Source organism: Desmodus rotundus, chromosome 9, assembly GCF_022682495.2.
Source record: "Desmodus rotundus isolate HL8 chromosome 9, HLdesRot8A.1, whole genome shotgun sequence".
NCBI classification, from domain to species: domain Eukaryota; kingdom Metazoa; phylum Chordata; class Mammalia; order Chiroptera; family Phyllostomidae; genus Desmodus; species Desmodus rotundus.
The window spans coordinates 63,178,707-63,199,610 of record NC_071395.1 but is presented as its reverse complement, the minus strand read 5'-3'; the positions used below and the strand labels follow the sequence as shown (position 1 = coordinate 63,199,610).

General features: G+C 48.4%; 1 protein-coding gene across 2 annotated transcripts; it reads right to left on the bottom strand.

Moving 5' to 3' along the window:
- Positions 1-32: 32 nt before the first annotated feature.
- Positions 33-19,025, bottom strand: ALDH3A2 (aldehyde dehydrogenase 3 family member A2). Of its 2 annotated transcripts, XM_024564691.4 has the most exons (10): positions 18,653-19,025; positions 17,039-17,270; positions 15,968-16,053; positions 13,850-14,058; positions 12,576-12,693; positions 9,905-10,046; positions 7,862-8,028; positions 6,234-6,333; positions 3,753-3,988; positions 33-1,103 (listed from the first exon to the last, which is right to left on the bottom strand). In XM_024564691.4, exons 1-10 carry the CDS (start codon positions 18,803-18,805, stop codon positions 1,089-1,091), a joined length of 1,458 nt encoding a protein of 485 aa, XP_024420459.1. In that variant the 5' UTR covers positions 18,806-19,025; the 3' UTR covers positions 33-1,088. The 2 variants fall into 2 exon arrangements, with proteins under 2 accessions (XP_024420459.1, XP_045054858.1); XM_045198923.3 differs by lacking the exon at positions 17,039-17,270 and having other exon boundaries at positions 18,653-18,817.
- Positions 19,026-20,904: the final 1,879 nt, after the last annotated feature.

Below are 20,904 nucleotides of genomic sequence, written 5' to 3'. Positions count from 1 at the left end.
ATAATCACCATCAGCCCCAAGCTCTCAAGCTCCAAAATCCTGAATATTCAGGGCTTCTTGTCCATGACAGACAGGAAATTGTTTCCCCACATGAAGTCCTGTAGGTTGGATTTATTTCAGAAGGGGCCTCTCTGAAGTTAGAAAAGTGTAATTGAGTTGCATTGTACTATAGAAATAAAAAATGTGAAGATTTGTCCTTAGAGATCCACTCATTAGCAACTTCAGGGTCCTGACAGAGGTAAGTGCTGTGGTAAGTACAGCACTGCTATTACCACATTTAAAAATGCCAGTTAGGTTCTGTCAGATGAGGAATTCTACAACTCCTGCATTGTAAGAATGACAGGTAACACTTGAATGAAACTGGCAACTGTCCTCCAGGAAGTCCCAGGATTTACAATATGCTTCGGTGTGACTGGTCACAATGAGCCCTTGTGGACAGGGACAAGAGGCTGATACAAGCCGGACACAAGGCAGGGTGGTGAGTGGATGAGAAAGGAGGAAAAGCACTGGTCAGGTGGCTCGTTTGATGGAAGGGCCAACTCCTGGAGGTCAGGTCCTCCAGTCCCAAGGGATGAAGGACAAGGACTCTCCCACACCCCACCCCGTTCAAGTGCCTGGGAAGACCTGCCTCATCTCTGTGGACTGCAGAGGACTGGTGGTGACCCTGGGGAGCACTGAGCTCTAAAAGTTTCCAGAGTGATGGAGGCAGCAGCGGGGACGGGTGGAGTGTCCCTCGTGCCATGAACTGGAGTGAGACAGTCACTGAGCAGGTTCTGAGACTCCATCTCCCAGGGAGCGTGATTTAGCTTAAGACACTCTCCTCCCCTAGCCCACAGCCCTAAGATCTGGGCACCACAACCTAGAACAGGTTCTCCCAGCCTCCTCACTTGGAGGGGGGCGCTGCTGGGCTTGGGCTGAAATGGCAAATTTTGTTAGTGGTGCTTGGCAATGACCTTTAGGGTTGATTACAGTGTTGCATATTTTCTTACTGTTTTTGGTAAGATGTTAAAATTACTGGTTCATTAACTATATGACAGAGGAATAATTCAGTGGAGGCACCTAGGAAGGAGGTTGAACAGGATCACTCTTCAGTAGGAGCCAGCCTGGAGAGAAGAGAAAGGGATGCAAGTCACTCTGCTGGTTTAAAAACCCACCGAACTGGTTCTGGAACGTGAGCTGGGCCTGGGGCTCTAAACTCATTATACAGAAAAGGCCCCTGTCCCCGAGAAGTCCAAGTGCGGTTTGGAAGAGGATAAAAGATTATGCTCTCCCCCAAAACAACAGGAACAAGACGACAGGTGGTGAGGGAGGCGATATTCTGGCCAGCATCAATGGGACAACGTGAGAATACAGACAGGAGTTAAAAATACTCATGTACTGTCCTCGCATTGTGAGTAGGAAGCTGAGGTCTCTACGTGGAATCCGAAGGCTGGTGAGCAGTGCCAATGCCACTAAAATGCCAGAGCAGGACAGAACTGAACCCACCACCCACCGAAGCCGAAGAAGCGCTGCCACAACACAACCTTAGAGCTCAAGTGGCATGTTCGATTTTCAAAGGCCTAACCCATGCCCTGTACAATCAATGCTTTCTGTTGCTTGTGTTAAGTTTCACTGGAACTTTCTCTTTTGTATACTTGTATGTACACACTTAAATGTACAGAGAAAACTGCTTCCTGCTCTGAGATTCTGACATGCTCCCTTTCGATTTCCCATTGAAAAGTGTTTCAAATCCATCCTAATTCTAGCAAAGTGAATAAAATCACATCCACACATAAACAAAATAACTAGTACAAAAAGCAATTTCAGAAAAAGGTTTGCAATCAGAATAAAGATTCCTCAAGTAAAATACTTGACATAAAAGATGACTCAATTTTTTAAAAAATGGATAAAAGCTCAGAGAGAAGGGCAGAGAAGCAGCAAAAGGAAAAGAAAACCAAATCTTTACCTAGTCTCATGCTGAACCCAAACCAGCCTGGACAACTGACACACCCACTCCCAGCTTGCAGAACTGCGGGGTGGAGCACAAAGAGGCGGCCAGCCACTGATGCCCACTCCCTTGCTCCGTCAGTGGGCGAGCCCAGGCCTAAGGACAGGCTCAGAAAGGGCCCAAAGTCATCACTCAGTTGATCTGAAAGCCACATTTCTGTTCCCAGCTGAACAGGTTTATGCATGCTGCTCCTCTAGACCCTTAGGGAGAAAGGCCTGTCTGCCAAACCCTTTGGGAACTTTGGGCAGAGGCTGCCTAGCAGGGTGCCCTGCCCCTGAAGGAGTCTTCCCAGAACCACAGTGAGCCTGGGGAGCACAGTCCGTGTGGACCACCAAGTGTTCCACGAGGCTAAGGAGCCCATCCCGACTGAGAGGATGCATGTCGGGCTGGGGCTGGTGTCTCGGGAAAAGAGCAGGAGAGGCAGATGCTGCCCGGAGACCCAAACGCGCCTCGGACCTCAGGAAGAAGAAGAATGGCAGAAAGCTCCTAGATGGCACACACTAAGTTTGCTACCACGGATTCTAAAGGCACATTGTAAAAACCAAAACAACTACTCAAAACGAAAAGTGACGTAGAGGTTTTCAGAAGGTTCTCAGACTGTGAAACAAAGAGCTCAGTGTCTGATCGGCGCTGATCCGCGGAGCCTGGCGGCCTGCGCTCCTCCGGGGCAGCCGCGCAGGAGTGTTCCTTTGTGGGAGTGATGTGTGCTGGGCCCTGCTAGGCCATCCCCCCACACTTCTTTAGATTCCAGAAACCCACCCTCACCCTTCTCAAATTGTGGAAGTTTTTACATGCTGATAGTCTGGGACAAGTCCAAAGTTCCTGAAGACAAGTTAAATCTTTTTTCAACAACCTGTAAGCCTCCAGCTGTAGAGAAACAAACACCTAAAAGAAGACATGCCCCACGTGGCCCACTTCACGTGAACAAAAGGAGGCGCTTCTACCGCACTCTCAGCAGACAGCGCTGGGCTCTGAACTTTGCTGGCCACCGCTCACCGCTCACGGATGGCCAGAAAAATCCACAGGGCCTTTCCCCCCAGCACAGCTTGGAATTTCCGAGAAAACCCAGATGATTTCAAAGGCAGCTGGTATCTCCAATTCCACCAAAGCTGTGATACTATGAGCCAACCCCCTATCAAATTACATTTAAACAAAATGCAGGTATAAACACAGCTATTTCCCACCCAATTCCTCCTTTGCATCGTCAGTGTGTTCCCTCTGGCGTCACAGACGGCTGGCTGAGAGTCCCGAGAGACCACACCTTGGCCTGTCCTTCCTCACTGTCATTACCATGGATTTTCTCCTTCCCCTCAAGGACACACAAGCTGCTTGGGAAGCCAGCGGTCTGGTGGGCCTCTCAGCACGCCCCGCCTGTAAGAACTAGTCACCAAGGACAGGCTTCACATGGCAGTCAAATTCGCAGGAAAAGCCTGCCGACTTCCCTCCCAGAAGCTGCTTTCCCAGCACTCCCATCACCGCAGGACTCTCTCCACCTCCACAGCCTGGACCACTGCTTTGGTGCACACTCAGAACAAAGCCGAGACTGAGGCACCAGGGCGGGAGGTTCCAAGGGCCCGCTGGCTCGGAGCTCTGCGCCCAGATCAGGCAACGGGGCTGGCCGTGCCCCAGTGAGACCATCTTACAAAAGCAGGTGACTGGCCAGCAGGCCCGTGTTTGCCAAAGCAGTTAATTCAGAAACTAGAGGAGCTCCCAGGGCAAAAGAGGTGCAGCGGGGCGGCCACTCAGGCGGGTCAGCACGACTCACCTTGACAAGCACAGCGGCCACGAAGCCCAGGAAAGCGAGGAGCAGGAGGCTGAGTTTTCCTTTGCTGAACCGTTTCAAGAGGAAAAACTTGGCCCAATTCACCTTTGACTGGCTGTTGGGAGGATATCTCAGTTTGTTAGCACCTTCTCTCTTTAAACTCTTTAATAAACAGGGACGATGATGAGAAAAAGTATCAAAACTATGTTTTCCGTGATAAGCTCCCATCCCGCTTGAACCTGAAATACAGGGAATAGACAAAGGAGGCTCCGCTGTAGGTGACACCAGCTACTTCTCTGTGTAAATGCTCCCTGCTGCCTGCCCCCCCACCGTTTATCTTCTGGGCCAGCACACGTGGCTCTTTTCAGGGACCCCTCCCAGCGCGCCCCAGCAAGGCGAGCCTCCCTGTGAAGGGTGCTCTGTAGAGCAGGGCTGGCACACGTAGCTCTCCAGGGCCGGGGCCTTCACTGAGGCCAGGGGCAGTGCTATGCGCTCTCTGCTCTCCCTCTCACACTCCCAGGGGATCAGGAATTATCACCACGCCCAAGTCCAGAGAGGGAAAGGGAGCTTCGCAGGGTCAGGGGACCTGCCCAAGGTGAAAAATGCAAAGCAGAACCTGAACCCAGACTGGCTGCACTTAAGTGCTGTGTGTGTTCTGTCCCCGCCGTTCCGCGCAGCTGTAGTTTTCCACAGCCCTGCAAACCTACCTGCTTCCTCTAAGCCCCCGGAAAGGAGCCAAGTCCAGCAGGACAGGGTCACGCAGCTGGGTGATAACAAGTGAGTGTGAACCCCTGCCCTCCCGAGGAGCCGCGCTCTGTGCAGTTTTCACTTCTCGGACCTATGCCGTGTACGGGGCAGACCCCAGGTCGGGGCGCAGTGGCACCGGCACCAGCACCAGCACCAGGGGGTCAGGAGGCGGTTCACGGGCTGGGTTGCCGGCCCACCACTGAGATGACAGCTGGAGTGGCAGGGAAATTTGGCAATATATATCAAGAGATAGACATTTTGAAAAGAATTTGAAAGGCATACACCAGAGATTATCTTTAGATACAAAAATCTAAATTTTGGGGGGGGGCGGGGCTCTAGTTCTACCTTTTCCAAGTTTTCTTAATAAGCCCACCTTCCTTTTGCACTTAGGGGCAACAGGTTGGTTTCATCACACAGAAGCGGTCAATGGTTCCCAGCGTCGGTCACCTCGTCAAAGACGGCCTGCGCCCAGGTCACCACGTCTGCGCCCTTATAGGGAGCAGCGTCTGGCCGCTGCTGTGGGTGGGAGCCGGATCCTGTGCGCATGGAGGAACCAGACGCACAGAGGCTAATGTAACCCTTTAAGAATGGGGGGCAGTGAAACGTCGGTGACTGCAGCCCAAATCCCGCTAACCGGCCCTTCTTTCATTCACTACCTCTCTCCACACCCAAACACACCCGGTCCGCCAGCAAACTGTGCTGCTTGACCCCTAAAACCTCCACTCCCTTGCCACCATCCTAGTCCAAGTCACCACCAGTGCCAGTCTCTACCTTGTAATGTCCCCCGACCAAGCCCCTCCCCACCTGCCCCTCATGTCAGCCACTGTGCTGGGCGCTGGCAATATGTTTACGTCCCAGACAGGGACCTGTGGCAATCTGGAAAGCAGCCCGGGGATTCCCGGGACAAGCCTGCCTTAAGCGGGAAGAGGTGGTTAACGGGCAGAGCCGGCCACTGCGTTCCCACGGCGCAGTTTGTTTACGCCTTCACGGAGAGAGCATCGCAGGCACTTGTAAGACTGGCTTTCATTGTTTGCTTTCTGCTATGAGAGTTTTTACACATTTGTTAATTTGTAACATCTAATAGATAATAGAGAAGCTTGCTACCTAGATTCCAAAGCAAACAATAAAAAGGTGAGGTCAGTCATCCCAGGTGAAAAAGAGGCGGGTAGGTCACAGCCCAGAGGGAGCAGCAGGCTGTGTCCACAGAGCTCAGCTGAGAGCGAGCCCCTTTCAGCCCAGCCTCTCTGGAACACGGGAGGCTCTCCTCAAAGCGGAACCGACTCAGGCAGCGTCTGCCCCGGGTCAGAGGGCTGGGGAGCAGCCCAGGGAGCACCACTTAACCACCCCGGGTAGACACCCAGGGACCTGAAAATCCTTGGCCTGCAGTCTGCTCTGGCATTCTGAGCCTCTCACGTGCCACCGCCCTTCAACCAAAGTCAGAGGGATGTTATTATTTAATTTGAGACCTACCTGTTGGCCCCCCTAAATCCCCTAAATCTGGGAGAAGGACAATAGACAAGTAAAGCAATGAAAGGAGCAAAATAATGGCAGAAAGGTTAAGTGTTACCAAGTATGGGAGGGGGGAGACAGGGCAGAGACAGGCCGCACAGCAGAGGGCCTGGCAGGGTAGGGACTCCCTGCCCGGTGGTCAGGAGGGGACCATGGAGCAGAGCTGCCCCAGCAGCGGCTGTCCATGAGCCTCTGGAGGGCCTGCCGTGGGCAGGAGAGGACACTTACCCACGCCTCCGAAGGGCAGAGAGCTGAGTGTGAAGTGCATGATCACGTCGTTGGCTGTGACTCCCCCGCTGGATGTGCTGTCAATCATCCGTCGGACAAGCTGAGCAACAGAACAAAGGCTCCGGGTCAGTAGCGCCACAGCGGGCTGTGTGCTGGAACACACGTCTGCCTTCAAGTGTTGCACAGCTATTTGAGTTTGGAGACACCATGCCAAGAGCTTCACCAAAAATAGGTCTTTCTGCCATCCTCTCTAGAACACCGGGAGTCTCTTGCTCTTCCCAAATTATGGAACAACTCAAGGAGAGGAAGATCCCTGGACTAAAGGACAGACAGCAAACGTGCTCACTATTTAACCTCTCAGACGCACATCTAGTGCTTTGACGGAAGCAGACCTGAGTTGGTCTTATTAAGTTGGACTACCCAAAATGGCAGCACAAAGCATTTTTTAAAGTGCTTTACTCTGGTTTTTAAGAATTGTTAATATTGTTAATATCTCTCCTTTAAATTACAGAATAGAACTTAAGTTGTTTTGAAATGCAACAAATATTTAAGATTTAGTGCCAGTTTCTGAAGAACTAAATGGCTGTCCTAAGCTAACAGGGAAAAAGACACTTGCCGAGTGGTACAAGTCATCTGCCCTGGGTCCCAACAAGCCTGAGGGTTCTTCCTAGGAAACAGCAGGGGACTACTCACCACAGATCACCCAACCACTGTGCACTCAACTGAAGCACTCCCCCCAAGTGCACCCTGGCCAGGGGACTTGAGGTTTTAGGGTCCCATCCACTGTGTCACCTAAGGTCATTTAAAATGCCAGACCTCTTCTCGTGCACCATCCCTTCTTTACTGAGCTGCACACCGGTCTCCCTTAGCGCACCTGCAGCGATCTGCACCTCAGCAGCACCACCAGCTCCTGCAGCTGCCACAATCCCACCTGTCCACCACCACCAGAGGCCTGCCGATCCATTGGATTCGTGAGCTCAAACCGTGACTGTCCCATCTTCCCCTTTAGGTCTCGCTTTTCTGCAGAGGGCTCTTGAGTCTACTTGCCCACCTTGAGGCCACTGTCCCTGAGCAGCAGCCAGTTCCCTTGTGATGCAAATAAATCAGCCACACTTTCTGCACTTTTCCAGCGGCCAGGGTGCCCATGCTGTTGTCACATGGTATAAAATGCTCCCCTGCAGGTACGGTTATACCATTTTCACAGCAAAGCAATGTAAATGGAGGAACTGAAGGTCTCACAGGGGTCTCTGTCCCGCACAACCCCGCCTGAGTGTCTGTGAATACCATCTGGGTCAAAGCAGGGGGGAGCTCTTACACAGAAATGTCCAGCAGATTCATGTCAGGAAAGCTCCTAATGGTGGTACATGAAATTCTTCCAATGACAGGAAAGGTACTCGAGTTAAAAAACTCGTGACAGTCACCCATGGAGACACAGATCTTTCCCAAGGAAGTAGCAAAGGTTACAGCCAGAGCCCCAGGGCCTTATTACCCAAGACAGAAATCTAGGAGCAGATCCTCAGTTGGTAGATTCTGGTATCACACACAATACACCATCATTTGCTTTACCACAAAGGGGAACGCGAGTTACAGCAGTGGCTTATCACAGTGTGCTGTTTGCTAAAGTTTACCTTATTGTTATGAGAAAATACATAGAAAGCCAAGGGCTTTTCACGTTCATTTATGAATTTTATGGCTTCATCTGCATTCTTCACAGGCACTATTGGAAGAATTGGCCCAAAAATTTCTTCTTGCATCACCTTGGTTTCAGGATCAACGTCAGTAAGTATTGTTGGGGCTGAAAAGGAAATAGGCAAAGTGAAAATGCTACAGAAGACAGAAACGCAAAATGCTCACCTTACACTTTTTTTCATCAGGTCACCCATCTGTCCTGTCTCTATTCCTACCCAAGTGTTACCCATTGGGAAAAAGCCCTGAGTGTACGGGCGGATTGTGCAAATTAAATGACCACAAGCACGTGAACCAAAGGATCCTCACGCAAACCAAAACAAAGATCTATGCCTGGACATATCCTATACGTGTTTAACACTGTTCATAGCCATGTTCGTACCCACGTTTGTAACAGGAGATCATGTCACATCTTTCTGGGAGCAGACAGACCCTCTGTGGATCAAATCAATAATTCTTCTTTTTTTTAAATCCTTACCCAAGGATATGTTTACTCAATTTATTACAGGAGGGCGGAGAGGATGGGAGGGAGGAAGGGGGAGAGAGAGGGAGAGATTGACTGATTGAGACTGATATTGATCAGTTGTCTTCTGTACCCCATATGCGCCCTGACCAAGAACTGCACCTGCAACCCAGGTATAGTCCGCGACAGATCAAATCTGCAACCGTTTTCTAGTGCACGGGATGACGTTCCAACCAACTGAGCCACCTGGCCAGGACAACACTTCTTAATTCAAGTGCTTTCTTTCATAGAATCTCATTGACCTTTATTTCCATTCCATTACAGATTAAGAAAGCATATTTAAATGGTCAAGAGTCCCTAACCCTTAGTTCAGTATTCCAGCCACTGTGGGGAAGGGGCACAAGAAAGGAGGGCGGTCTGGACGTTGATGCAGCTTTGCAGAGCATCCCAACACTCACTCGAGTCCGTCACCAGGCAGCCTACTCAAAAAGAGCCCATGAACACACTGGATGGTCAACCGGAAAGGAAGACACCTGACAATAACAAGGTGGCTCTTTCCCTTTGTTCCTAGTTTCCTACTCGGTTCTGGCAACGTGGTGGCAGCTCTTGCCAGCACGCTCCGCTAGTGTAAAAGCTGCTTCCCTGGTCAGGGGACTGATTGGCTTGGGTGTCCACCCTCCTCTGCATAGCCACATGCTCAGCTAAGATGACCCTGACTCCAGGTCGGGGGGAAGTCCCTAAGTAGTCTGAGCTAATCATGACAGACCTTTCCTCCTGCCGTTGATTAGCCTAGAAGTAGGCAAAGTCAACATGCTGAGGGTGGGGTTTTACGAGGCTATTCCTGAGCCACTGAATTCACAGGCCAGAAGTACTCTGGGGCTGCTCATTATTAGAGAATACATTTTCCTTATTGCTTAACTCCTCTAAGTTTTTTTTGAAGTTGCATTTTTTTGTAATGCACAGCATCCTATTAGATAATAGAAGATAAGTAAAGCTAGTTGGGGCAGCTTTTCTGCCAACTAAATGTGTAATTCTTCTGTTATGTTTCTTCAGAAAAATGTGCGTAAAATTTAAAACTAATACATGTTTATGGCAAAGGATAAAAAAAGCACAAAAAGACAGTAAGCAAATAATGTCAAGCACAATACACCAAAAAAGTTATTCTGAAACAGCGCCGGCAGCAGCTGCTGGTGGAATCATGGCTGAGCTACTTCCTCCTTTGTGCCATTTTCCCACCCACGAACTGGGACTAATTCCACAGAGTTATGTTCTGCTTCTCAGGGTACTGAGGAAGAAAAAAATTAGATAAAATATGTGTAAATATAAAAAACCCTTCACAACACAGGTGGTATTATGAAACATGTGCATACACGTGATCATCTTTTAAGGGTTTATAAAAGTATACCAGAAAGCAGTATTTAATAGTTTATTAAACACTAAGTATCTGTTTGTCGTCAGAAAACAGTGTCAATAAAACTGTCAAACTGCCACTGCCCCGTGAGAAAAGGCGGATTTCCATTACCTACGTAGCGGGTGGCTTCATCAGTGTCCCCACCAAAAGCTATCTTTTGTCCTTCAAGCAAACTTAGTATCCTCTTAAAATGATGCAGATTGATGATTCTTTCATAATCAGGAGATTCTTTTATGTTTTCTCCATAAAATTCCTATTAAAGCAATAATGTTTAATTGTCACAAAAGATCTAGATTTCAATTTAATAAGTATAAAATCTACTCATGCCCCCAAATCAAACTGGCTTTATACCACCACACCCCACCCCACCAAGTACTTCAGCAGTGCGGACTGTGCCCGCCTTACAGGGTTTAAGTCACGATGTCTTGACTTTATGATGGTATGAAAGTGATACACATTCAGTAGAAACCGTACTTCGGAGTGTGATCTTTCCCCGGGCTAGTGATCCGTGGTACAACTCTATCGCACGCTGGGCGGCGGCAGCAGATGATCTGCCCCGATGTGGGCTAACGTGAGTGTTCTGAGCACATTTAAGGTAAGCTAAACTCGGCTATGATGTTCAGTAGGTTAGGTGTACTAGATGAATTCCAACTTACATGTTCAATTTATAATGGACTTACCAGGATGTAGCCCCACTGTAAGCCAAGGAAAAGCTAGCTGTACTAGCTGTGAATTCCTTGGCATGTCAAGGACCAGAATTAAAGCACATACACACACTCATCATGTCCCATGGTTTCAGGGGTTCGTGTGGATCTCTTGCAATCTCCCCGTGGGCCCTACCATGCAAGAGCAGGTGCAGAAGGAGGCCTCGCTCTATTCCAGGGCCACACTGATTTGCCCCTTCTCTGTGGCTGCTCTCCTGCAAAGAGCTGCAAGCTGTGGCAGAGACCCTCTGGCCTGCAAAGCCTGAACTGTTCACCAGCTGGCCCTTTACAGAAACAGTTTACTGAGCTCTGTGCTATCTCACTGTTTCTTAACTTCTCTGGACTGGTATTTCCACCAGTCACGGATAACAGGGAAACCACTCAGAAGATCAAAATACAGTTTTGGTAAATTAAACAAGTAAAGCAACCCCAAAGGCCATATAATCAATATTTATTATATAAAACAAACACAAATCACTGAACGGCTGCATCCCTTTGCAGCCTCGTGAAAGCTCTCAGCTTACTCTCAGACCATGAGGAACCCTGCTCCCCCACCCTCCACAAACAGCCTCCAGTCTGCACGGGGCCAGGCATCCAAGCTGCATGCTGAAACGCAAGTCCTTGGGCCCCAGCTCCAGTGCCACCAACCATGGTTTTCAATGTGGCTGCACCTCAGTGTCACCAGAAGACCCCAGCCTACCTGAATCCCAGTTTGGAAGGCACAACTGGGAACTTCTCTTAAGTGGCTCCCTAGTGACGTTGGTGGAGAACCACTGTGTTAAGCGTGTGAAACGCCTCAAAGACAGACTGCGGGCTCACTCCTTCCTGTGAAGCCGACTTTTTCACCCCACTCCACTAAGCACGTCCTCTCCAATTCTCACATATTTCCAGTCTCACAGGGGTCTTTAAGCCGCTCTTTGCCAGCCCACATTCCCCAAGTCCAGCCACTTTCCCTTTCATGTTCTCCTTGTCTGGCTCCATCTTCAGTCACATCACTTCTGCCCAAGACCCTTGGCGCTCAGGCCCACGGTCGCCCTGCCCGGAGTACTGCATTTCTCTCCCTTTCCTTGCAGTTTCTAGTCTCTCTCACAACGTTACTCTCTGGTGCTCTTGACCCTTCCTCTCAGTGCTCAGTTAGCACCCGTCAAGTGGACAACTGTTCCCATTCTCTCTCCCACCCAGGGACATAACGGCCCACTGGTGAACTCTGTCACACTGGCTCATCCCATTCCTTGCCTCATTCCAAATTATATGTTTCTTCAAGGCTGAGGTCAGGACACCACCGACCAGCCTGCCTTGATTCCCTCACTGAAGATCTTTACTTTAAACACTGGAAAACTGATAATCATGCCAAGAATATACAGTAAATAGGTATTTGATTAACTCAGCCCTCCAAACTATTGGCTTTCCTAAACACTCTACATGCACAGGAACTGATCACCTTACTTAGCAATAACCACTGTGCCAAAGCACCCTGATTATACTTCAAAGCATTAGCAACATTTTCTCAAAACCACAAAACATAGTTACTTACTTAATTTTAAAGCACTGATTTTTCAACCAGCGTGCTACAACAATCTGTAAAACATGCAGTACCTAACTGTGTAGTCAGGGGCACCGACCTCTTTTTCCTCAGACTGTCAAATAAAAAGTGACAACAGCCACACAACAGCAGCCATCCAGTGTGAATGACTCCAAATTATACCGGTTTTTTGGGGGGTGGGGGGAGAATTGTCAAAAAATGTATTTTTCGGTGTGCCGAATTTTAGTAATCAGCTTGTGCGTGTGGCATGCAATGAAAAAAGTTGAAAATTCATTTTAAAATATGTGCCAAAACTAACCAGTTGTTTTACCAACAAATCAATTATCTAAGTGGGTTTAACACGGGCCTAATCTTGCTCTCAGCAGACATTCTACAAAGGGGCACAGAGAATTTTTAATCAGCCACATTGGAATTTTAGTTAATTTAGTCACATTGGAATTTTCCTGAGAAAGGGAGGGTATATGGACGCTGCCTACAAAGAGCTGATTGAACCACCTTAATGAAGCCAATGGAATCAGATGTGTTAAGCACAAACCTTCACACTGTCCTTAATCTTCTGCACGACTTGATTCTGGAGAGACAGCTCACAGAGAACGTAGTCAGGAGCAATGCACGTTTGACCGCAGTTCATGTACTTCCCCCACGCTATGCGTCTGCGGGGGGAAACCCAGAAGCCCTGGAATTAGGTTTATGATTCATCTGTTGCATAACTTTGTGTTGTTTGAATGTTTCCAACTAGCCTGTAGTCAAAGACTTACTTGGTAATCTTTATAAAAAATATAAATGTTTTAAGAACTCATCTCTAAATCAGCTGACTGGAACTTAGAATGCATTTTACAAACAACGTGAAGTACTCAAAAGAGCAGGGAAGTTCTCATGCCAGCTCGTGGGAAATGGGACTGTAGAGCAGAGAAGCCATTTCTTGCTACAAGAAAAGAGAGAGCCTCCCCACACCCACTTCCTCCTCCCACTCCAGCCAAAAGGACATCAGGGATGACGGGAGTTCCACCTCTTCTGGCTGCGGCTTTAGGTCCTGCTGGCAGTGTTCAGGCTTGCAGAACAAGAGCCCCTCCCTGCACTGGCAAACTGTGCCCACGTAGGAACCAAAGTCCACGACGTGAACATTTACCGACGGAGGGTCCCACATTGTGGCAAGTACACCTCTACTTACCAAGCCAGCGTCCCCCCAGCCCAACCCTCTACATCTTGTCCTGCTGCCCGTCTCTGAAGGGGAGAGAAAGCCACAGCACTCTGAGCACTCAGTCAGTTCTGGGTTTTGGTACTTCCTGATAGCTAAACCTGATTTAGCAGAGAGAACCTGAAACCTTTTGTTTTCTAGTTCCCTGATGCAAGCTGCTAGTCTAAGTTAAAAGAAAAGTAATTCTGGTTTTATCAACAAAGGAACTCAGTTAAGGGATCAACATAACAACCTTTCCATTGAAAATTTTAAGATTTTTATTGGGCACACACAGTGCTTTGGATTACCTACTTCCTGGATCATCTAGCAGCAAAATAGTACACTTTCTTACAGATCTATAATCTAAAGAACAGAAAGCACCTTCTCCACAACTCCTAAGGGAAATCTTGTCATGCCATGACCGACTGCCCATCTCCACGGGCACTGGCAGAAAGGGACAGTGGGTGAAAGAGTCCTGCTGCCCCTGAGGACATCAGCCGCTGAAGCTGAACGATCTTCTTGCTCGGGGCCAGGAGGTGTGGGGTCCAATGCAAAGAGGACACATTTCCACCTATTTGGAAAAGTCTCCACTGTGCTAGGCCAACCCCAGATGACCGGAAAGACAGGCTCACCTGCAGGCGATGTCCAGGTCACAATCTTTGTCAATGTAACACGGACTCTTGCCTCCCAGTTCAAGGGTCACAGGAGTCAGATGCTTGGCAGCAGCTTGCATGACAATTTTTCCAACTGCAGTGTTTCCAGTATAGAAAATGTGGTCAAATCGCTGCTTCAGAAGCTCTGTGGTTTCGTCAATGCCGCCATTAACTACAACATACAGGTCCTTAAAAGAAAGACAGACATAAACACTTATACTGCCAAATTAACCCGATTGTGTAACATGAGCAGTTTCTTCACCAGAAACAAGTAACATTGAGTAAAACCACGAAAAGTTGGAGACCAGCCCCTATGAAGACAGAAGAGGGAGCAGACGGCAGACAAGGGCAGAACAGAGTCAGATGGCATCTGAGAGCCATCAGCCTTCTGTGGAACTTCCTGGAGGGCCCAGTGTTTCCAACATGAGCTCAGTGATGAAGACACCAAAGAGAGCAGACAGGCAGACTTGATCAGGGAAATGTTTAAGATGGGGGCTGTGCAGGTTGGGGATTTGGGTAAGAAGACAGTGGCTGCTGTGAATGACCCCACCCAAACATTCTCTCTCTACACAACACAGCACAGGGCTTAGCCTGTGGTAGGAACCAAGTAAACATCTGCTGAATAAATGGTCTGCAAAGCATAGCAGGCGAGAACACTAGCTTTTGAAGTCAGGTCTGGGCTAAATCTTCGCTCTGTGACTTACCAGCTCGCAAGACCTTTGGCAAGCACTGAACATCTCTCAGGCTCAGTCTCCTCATCTGTAACCAGGGAGAAGTCACCCAGCTTGGACTGAGCCCTCACATGACTGTGCCACTATCAACACTATTATGAAAGAGGAAACATCTTGGAAAACAACATGAAAAGAATGACAGAACAGATGAAAGGAAGGCAGAGATAAGTTCAAAAGATTCTGAGGTGCAGGTGTGAAGTAAAAGTTGGCTTGTGGACCTCATGTTCCACTTGGTCTCTTGCTAATTAGGAGGGCTAATTAGTCCTCATTCACTTCATAGTTCAACTGCCCCCAAAATGTTTCAAGTTTTAACTTGTGTATGGCTTAATCAGCAGAGCATATGTGACTGATCCCCACAACAAGCTAAGGGAGGCAGGGTGGGCATTAGTCTATCCATCTGGACAGTGAAGAATTTACCCCTGGTAAAGGGCAAAGTAGGACCTGCAAACTATCTTCTGGTTCCAAATCCTACTCAACCCATGACACGTCACTGTTTTCATCCTCCTTCTGAGTTAGACAACCACAGCCATCAGAACAACATAGTTCTGTGGGCTGCTGTAACAGGGCTTATGATGACAAAGAGCAGTATTATTCCAAAGGCCAGAGTTGGCCTCTAGATTATTATATGTTAATGTGTACTTGTGGTTACAAGTATGACATTTTAAAGCTGCCTGTCAATGAAAGTGAGATGAGGACTCCTTTCTGCAGCAAGTCCCCGTGTAACTAACAGTCCCGATTCCATGGTGGGGCCTCTGGCACTCCCTCCCAGGGAAGGCGTGAGGACCTTGGATTTGAACAGACGTGTGAACCACTTGTGGTTGAGGAGATCATTTCCATCATTTCCATCATTCAGCTTTGATACTCTCAAATGCCAGCACTTTAACCCGAGTGATGGCCCCCACTCTGGCTCAGGAGGCCATTTTCCTTCCATAGTTCCATACCACAAACAGACTCACTTTAAAAGCACAAGTGTTCTTATACAGTCGTGCTCCACTGAGACAAGAGAGATTGTCAGAACCCAGCGCAGCACTAACTCTCATTAAATAATTCTCTCTCTAAATGATTACATCTAAAATCGTGTTAGATCAAATGAAGGTCAATCCAAAGTGCCAGATGGCAGAGGAGGATCTATAAGCAGCAGGGATGTCTATGAAGGAAGCCATGGGCCCAAATGGATTTCCTAACCACAACAGCTGAGCTATTCCACAGTTGATTTTGGAGCTTAACTTCTTTTATTAAACCAACTGCCGGAACTTAAGGAAACGCAAACAGATCCCCAGCCATCAGTCACACACACTAGTAGAGAGGTCAGGTGGGTGCTCCCCACAATAAGCAGATGTGTTGAAGATGGTCAAGACATTCTTACCTGGTCTAAATACTGGGGAAGGAGCCTAGCCAAGAGGTTGGCTGTATTTTCACTTATTTCAGAAGGCTTGATAATCACAGCATTTCCTAGACAAAGCAAAAAGCAGGACATTATCATGTAATGCTCAACTAAACTTCTTAATAGCTACCAAAATGGTGTTCATGTAGGGAATTCAGGCTATATACTCCAATTATTTCTGTTGCTCTTAATTCTGCTCTTCCTCATCATGAGCATAAGAGCTTGTCTCACTTTCTCAAATGCCAACTTCTTGGTTCTCATTATCTTCAGGTAACTGACAATGGGCTCCATCAGCCTCCCCCACTCCTCTACCTTTCCATCACTTTCCTCCCACTCCCACTCTTGGATTTTCCTCTCTGTCCTGCAATTATTGGTCAAAATGGCCTTGTCAACATAAAGCTATTGATCTGAATCCTGCAGAAGTGAGACATTAATCTACTGGCATTTACTAGAAATCCAAGCTAGCTTTACTACCAAAGCCCTTACCTGAAGGAAGAAATGGTCAGACAGAATCAAATGGTTCATCCACGGCCAGAGCTGGCAACTGACACTACATTAGAATATGGATGCCTGATCCCAAATTCCTGAGGCTATATTTATGCCTTTACACCCTCATAGGTTCATTTCCTGTGCGCTATGAAAGATAGTTATGCTGGCCCTGACCAGTGTCGTTCAGTTGGTTGGGTGTCATCCTGCGAAGCAAAAGGTTGCAGGGCTGATTCCCAGTCAGGGCACATGCCTGAGGTGTGGGTTCCGTCCTTGGTTGGGGCACATTCCAGAGGCAGATAATCCATGTTTTTCTCTCTCTTTCTCCCTCCATTCCTCACTCTCCAAAAATAAATAAATAAAATCTGGGGAAAGAAAGTTACTCTGCAAATCTCTGGAGCCCATTTTTAAAAATATAAAATATTTATGAATTCTCAGTATACTGCTGGTATAAACCAAGGCATACTATCAAAGCTAATGTATTTAATTACCCACCATCCTTAATTTATAATCAGTGAGAGAATGAGACCCTCTAAAATGGTATAAAGACATAAACTGACACCAGACCTGCAGCAATGGCTCCTATCAGTGGCTGAATGGTGAGAACAAAGGGGTAGTTCCAAGCTCCTATAATCAACACGACTCCCAAGGGCTCTGGTTGAACATAGGCCTCATCCAGCATGGTGAGCAGGTTCTTCTGGGCTGGTTTAGTAGTGACCCATTCAGGAAGCTTCTCTAGCACTAGATCAACTTCCCCAAGAATGGTAATGACTTCCTGACTGTATGCATTAAGTTCACTCTGTTAGGAGAAAATCACAGCAAACCTTGCATAAGTATGACATGTTTGGCCCTGAATGTCAAAAACTTCAGGCCACGTACACCTGTAGGGAACACTGGTGTTAACAAACTAGCTGATTTGCCATCCAGATTTTTGTTGCACCCTCCAAACTCTCAATCACGACTTGCTAACTCCCTCTCTAACATATTCAAGCCCTCAAAATCCTTCTTTAGGGATCCAGGCCACTGAAAAGCAGTCTTAAACGTACCTTTCAGGATGACTTCCCTGATTAATAATGGCTTGCTTTGATCACACTTTATAAACCATTGCAACTATGCTTTTGACCTGTATCACAGTATTTCACCCTTAATACAATGGTTATAACTATACTCATGTTTTGTCTATGTATGTTTAGTTTCCCAACCAAATTTAAAACTCTCAAGGGCAAGCAACTTACTACATTTCTTTAGTAATTCGATATATGCATTTATTCACACAAACATTTGATACTTGTAGAATAAATGATTTCGACCTTTAAATATTTTAATGACCCCATCTTGTTTATTTGGTACTACAGACCCTCTCCACCTAGAATACATGCACTAAAGGAAATTTTATACTGTTGTTACTATTACTACTGATGTTACTACTATTCAACATAATCTTTGATTGGGGGACATGAGGAAGGGAAAGGGAGACTCTCAAAACCAGAGCGAAGTCTTGTCACCCGCGGAATAAGAATAAAAAGTAAAAACAAAATGATAATATTATTAGAAAATATGAAGGAATACCTTTATGCCCTAATACTACCCAAGCCCTTGCTACTCAAAGCTTGGTTCCGAAATACGCAGCACGGCATCACCTGGAGCTTATTAGAAACTTAGAATCTCAGACTTTCTGAACCATAATCTGCATTTTAACAAGATCCCCAGGTGATTCGCCAATGCACTAGAGCCGGAGGAACAACGACCTAAAAGGAAATCATGGAGGAAAATTTAAGTGCAACAACAACCACCAAAACCCTCTTTCTACAAAAGAAACAGTAAACAAAGTTGGAAAACAAGAAATAGGGAAAAAATATCTGCAATAATTACGATGACAAATTACCGAAACCCATGATTTACAAAGAATTTCTACGGGAAAAGTATCATAAATACAACAGAAAAATAGGCAAAGAAAAAAATATGAAGCATTTCACAAAAAGAAGCGAGAAAACGTAACATTTCTGTGTCTGCTGACACGCACAACAGGGGTGTCGCTAAGCAAGGTGGGAGGGACGGGAAAGTCAGGGGAATTTTTGTTTCATCTGAACTGCTGGAAATAATACTCCCACAGTACTTGTGTAATCACAAATAATGAAGAGCAAAAGCTCAGGAGCAGTGCGCTCCCCAAGTAGGGCGTACCTTGCACAAGTCGGAGGCGATGGCCGCCAGGATGTCCTTCTCGCGCTCCTGCACCATCCTGCGTAGGGCCTCCAGCTGCTGCAGCCGAAACCGCAGGGGTCGCGACCGGCCGGTCTGGAAGGCGTCGCGAACCCGCTGGACGTGGCGCTCCATGGTTTCCTTGTGCTAAGAAGACAGTAGACGTCGGGGGGGGGGGGGGGGCGCCGCGGTAGCAGGGGCGCGACGGACGCCGGGGCGGGCGGGCGCCGCCGTTCTCTGCCTCTCTTTTCTGCCCCCGGGTCCCGTGAGCCTCACAAGACTGACTCCAAGCCGCGCCTCACTCACCAACGAGTCCTCCGCACCCACTCTCCGGACTGCGTGAGAGCCACCCGAAGGCTGGGCTCGCCCCCTCGAGCCCTGCAATTATTGGTCGGAGCCAGCCGCGTGACCCAACAGTCACCGGCCCCGCCCACTCTCTGGGGCGGGCCCTGATCCGGATGTTGGGGTTGCGGCCTACTGACCAGACGAGTCTTTGAGTGGTTCTGGGGCCGGCCACGAGGGGTCCCCGTGAAGTGGTTTGGGGTGCCAAGGAGAGTCGGGTGCTGGGCAGGAAGCGCTCACCACCAGGGCCTACGCAGCCCCCACAAGGAGACGCTCTCCGCGGGGTGGGGCACGGGGCGGGCGGAGGGGTGGGGCTTCTCCTCCGGCCTCGGATTCGTGGCTTGGGGGTGGGGGGGGGGGGGGCAACGCGCTGTGGCCGAGGCCTCTGACGTGCCTGACGCGGGAGCGTCTCCGGCCACACCGGCCGGGCCGCAGCCCAGCATCAGTGTTCTGGAGAGCAGCTGCCTTCGCTTGGTTTCCACCATCCTGTGCTCCTTGGCTAAGCCCTCTGGGCTCTCTTTAGCGAGACCTCTCTCCCATTCCGTACCTCTAAGGCAGGGATGTCATCAAACTCATTTTCCAAGGGGACACATCAGCCTCGCGTTTGCCTTCAAAGGGCCAAAATAATTTTAGGAGTTTATAAATGTAACTACTCCTTAACTGTTAAGGAGTTGAAATTACATTTGGCCCTTGAAGGCAACCGCGAGGCCAATGTGGCCCCGGTGACAATGAGTTTGACACCCGTGCTAAGGGCTCAGGTGCCCCAGGGCCGTGTCCTTGGCCCTCTTCTCTGGTCACAGTCGCTCCTCATCCAGTCCTGAGGTGGTCAGAGAAGTTTCCCATTCCACCTGCGGTCTCACTCTTTCCTCTGAACTCCAAGGGGTACGTCTGTTCAACTCACCTGTATTTGAACTTCCAGTAAGCATCGCCAAGTTCGCTTCAGGTAGAACTTTTGATGTATCCTCATCCACCAAGGAAAACACACGCCTCCTCCAGTGTTCCCAATCTCGATAAATGGTACCGCCTTTCATCCCACTCAGGCCAAAGGCCTTGGAATCATTCCTGACGCTTTTCTTTGGCCCTGTCTTCAAAAAAATAGATCTAAGCCAACCACTTCTCCCCAGTCCAAGTCAGAATCATTTCCACCTGTGCTGGAGATGCACCAGCATCCTACCAGCTTCCCTGCTTCCCTGCACCTGGAGGTGGTCTGTCAAGCCTCAGATCTGCATGTGCCATTCTACACTCCGTCATGCAGGGGCCCAGCGCTCAGACCACCTGGCTCCTTCTGCCAGTGGGAGGCCTGAGCAGGTAATAAAAAGGCAGGGGGAGGAAAGTAACTTTTGCTCCTGGATTCAATCGTGCAGCAGTTGCTGGCCATTTCCATATTGGAGGTGGAGGTGGGATGATTCCTGACTCTAGCAGTTCCTACCTTGGTCGAGGTGGCGCATCTAGTACATGGAGGAGGGCGGTGACAGCATCTCCAAATGGCACAGAAGCAGGTCCCCTTCCTATGGGTTCCAGCCAGGGGTATTTGGAACAGCGTCTAATCTACATCACCCCAGTCTTCCTTTTGAAATTTATTACTCTTAAAATTCCCTGCACCTGAAATAACTATAGAGCAGTTTCTCTTTTCACGGCTGGATCCTGACTAGTGCAACTTGCTATATATACAGCCTTTCCTCCACCTACCTGTTAGCAACCCTTTCAGAAGGTACCTTGACTATGTTACTTCCCTGCTCACAACCTTCTACTTACTATGACATTTAGAATAAAATCCAAAACTACACCATATTCTACAAGCCCTATATGACCTGGCCCCCAGCTTCCTCTCAAACCTCATTTTGTAGTATTCTCTCACTTAGTTGAAGCGGTTTCCTTGCTGTTCACTGAAC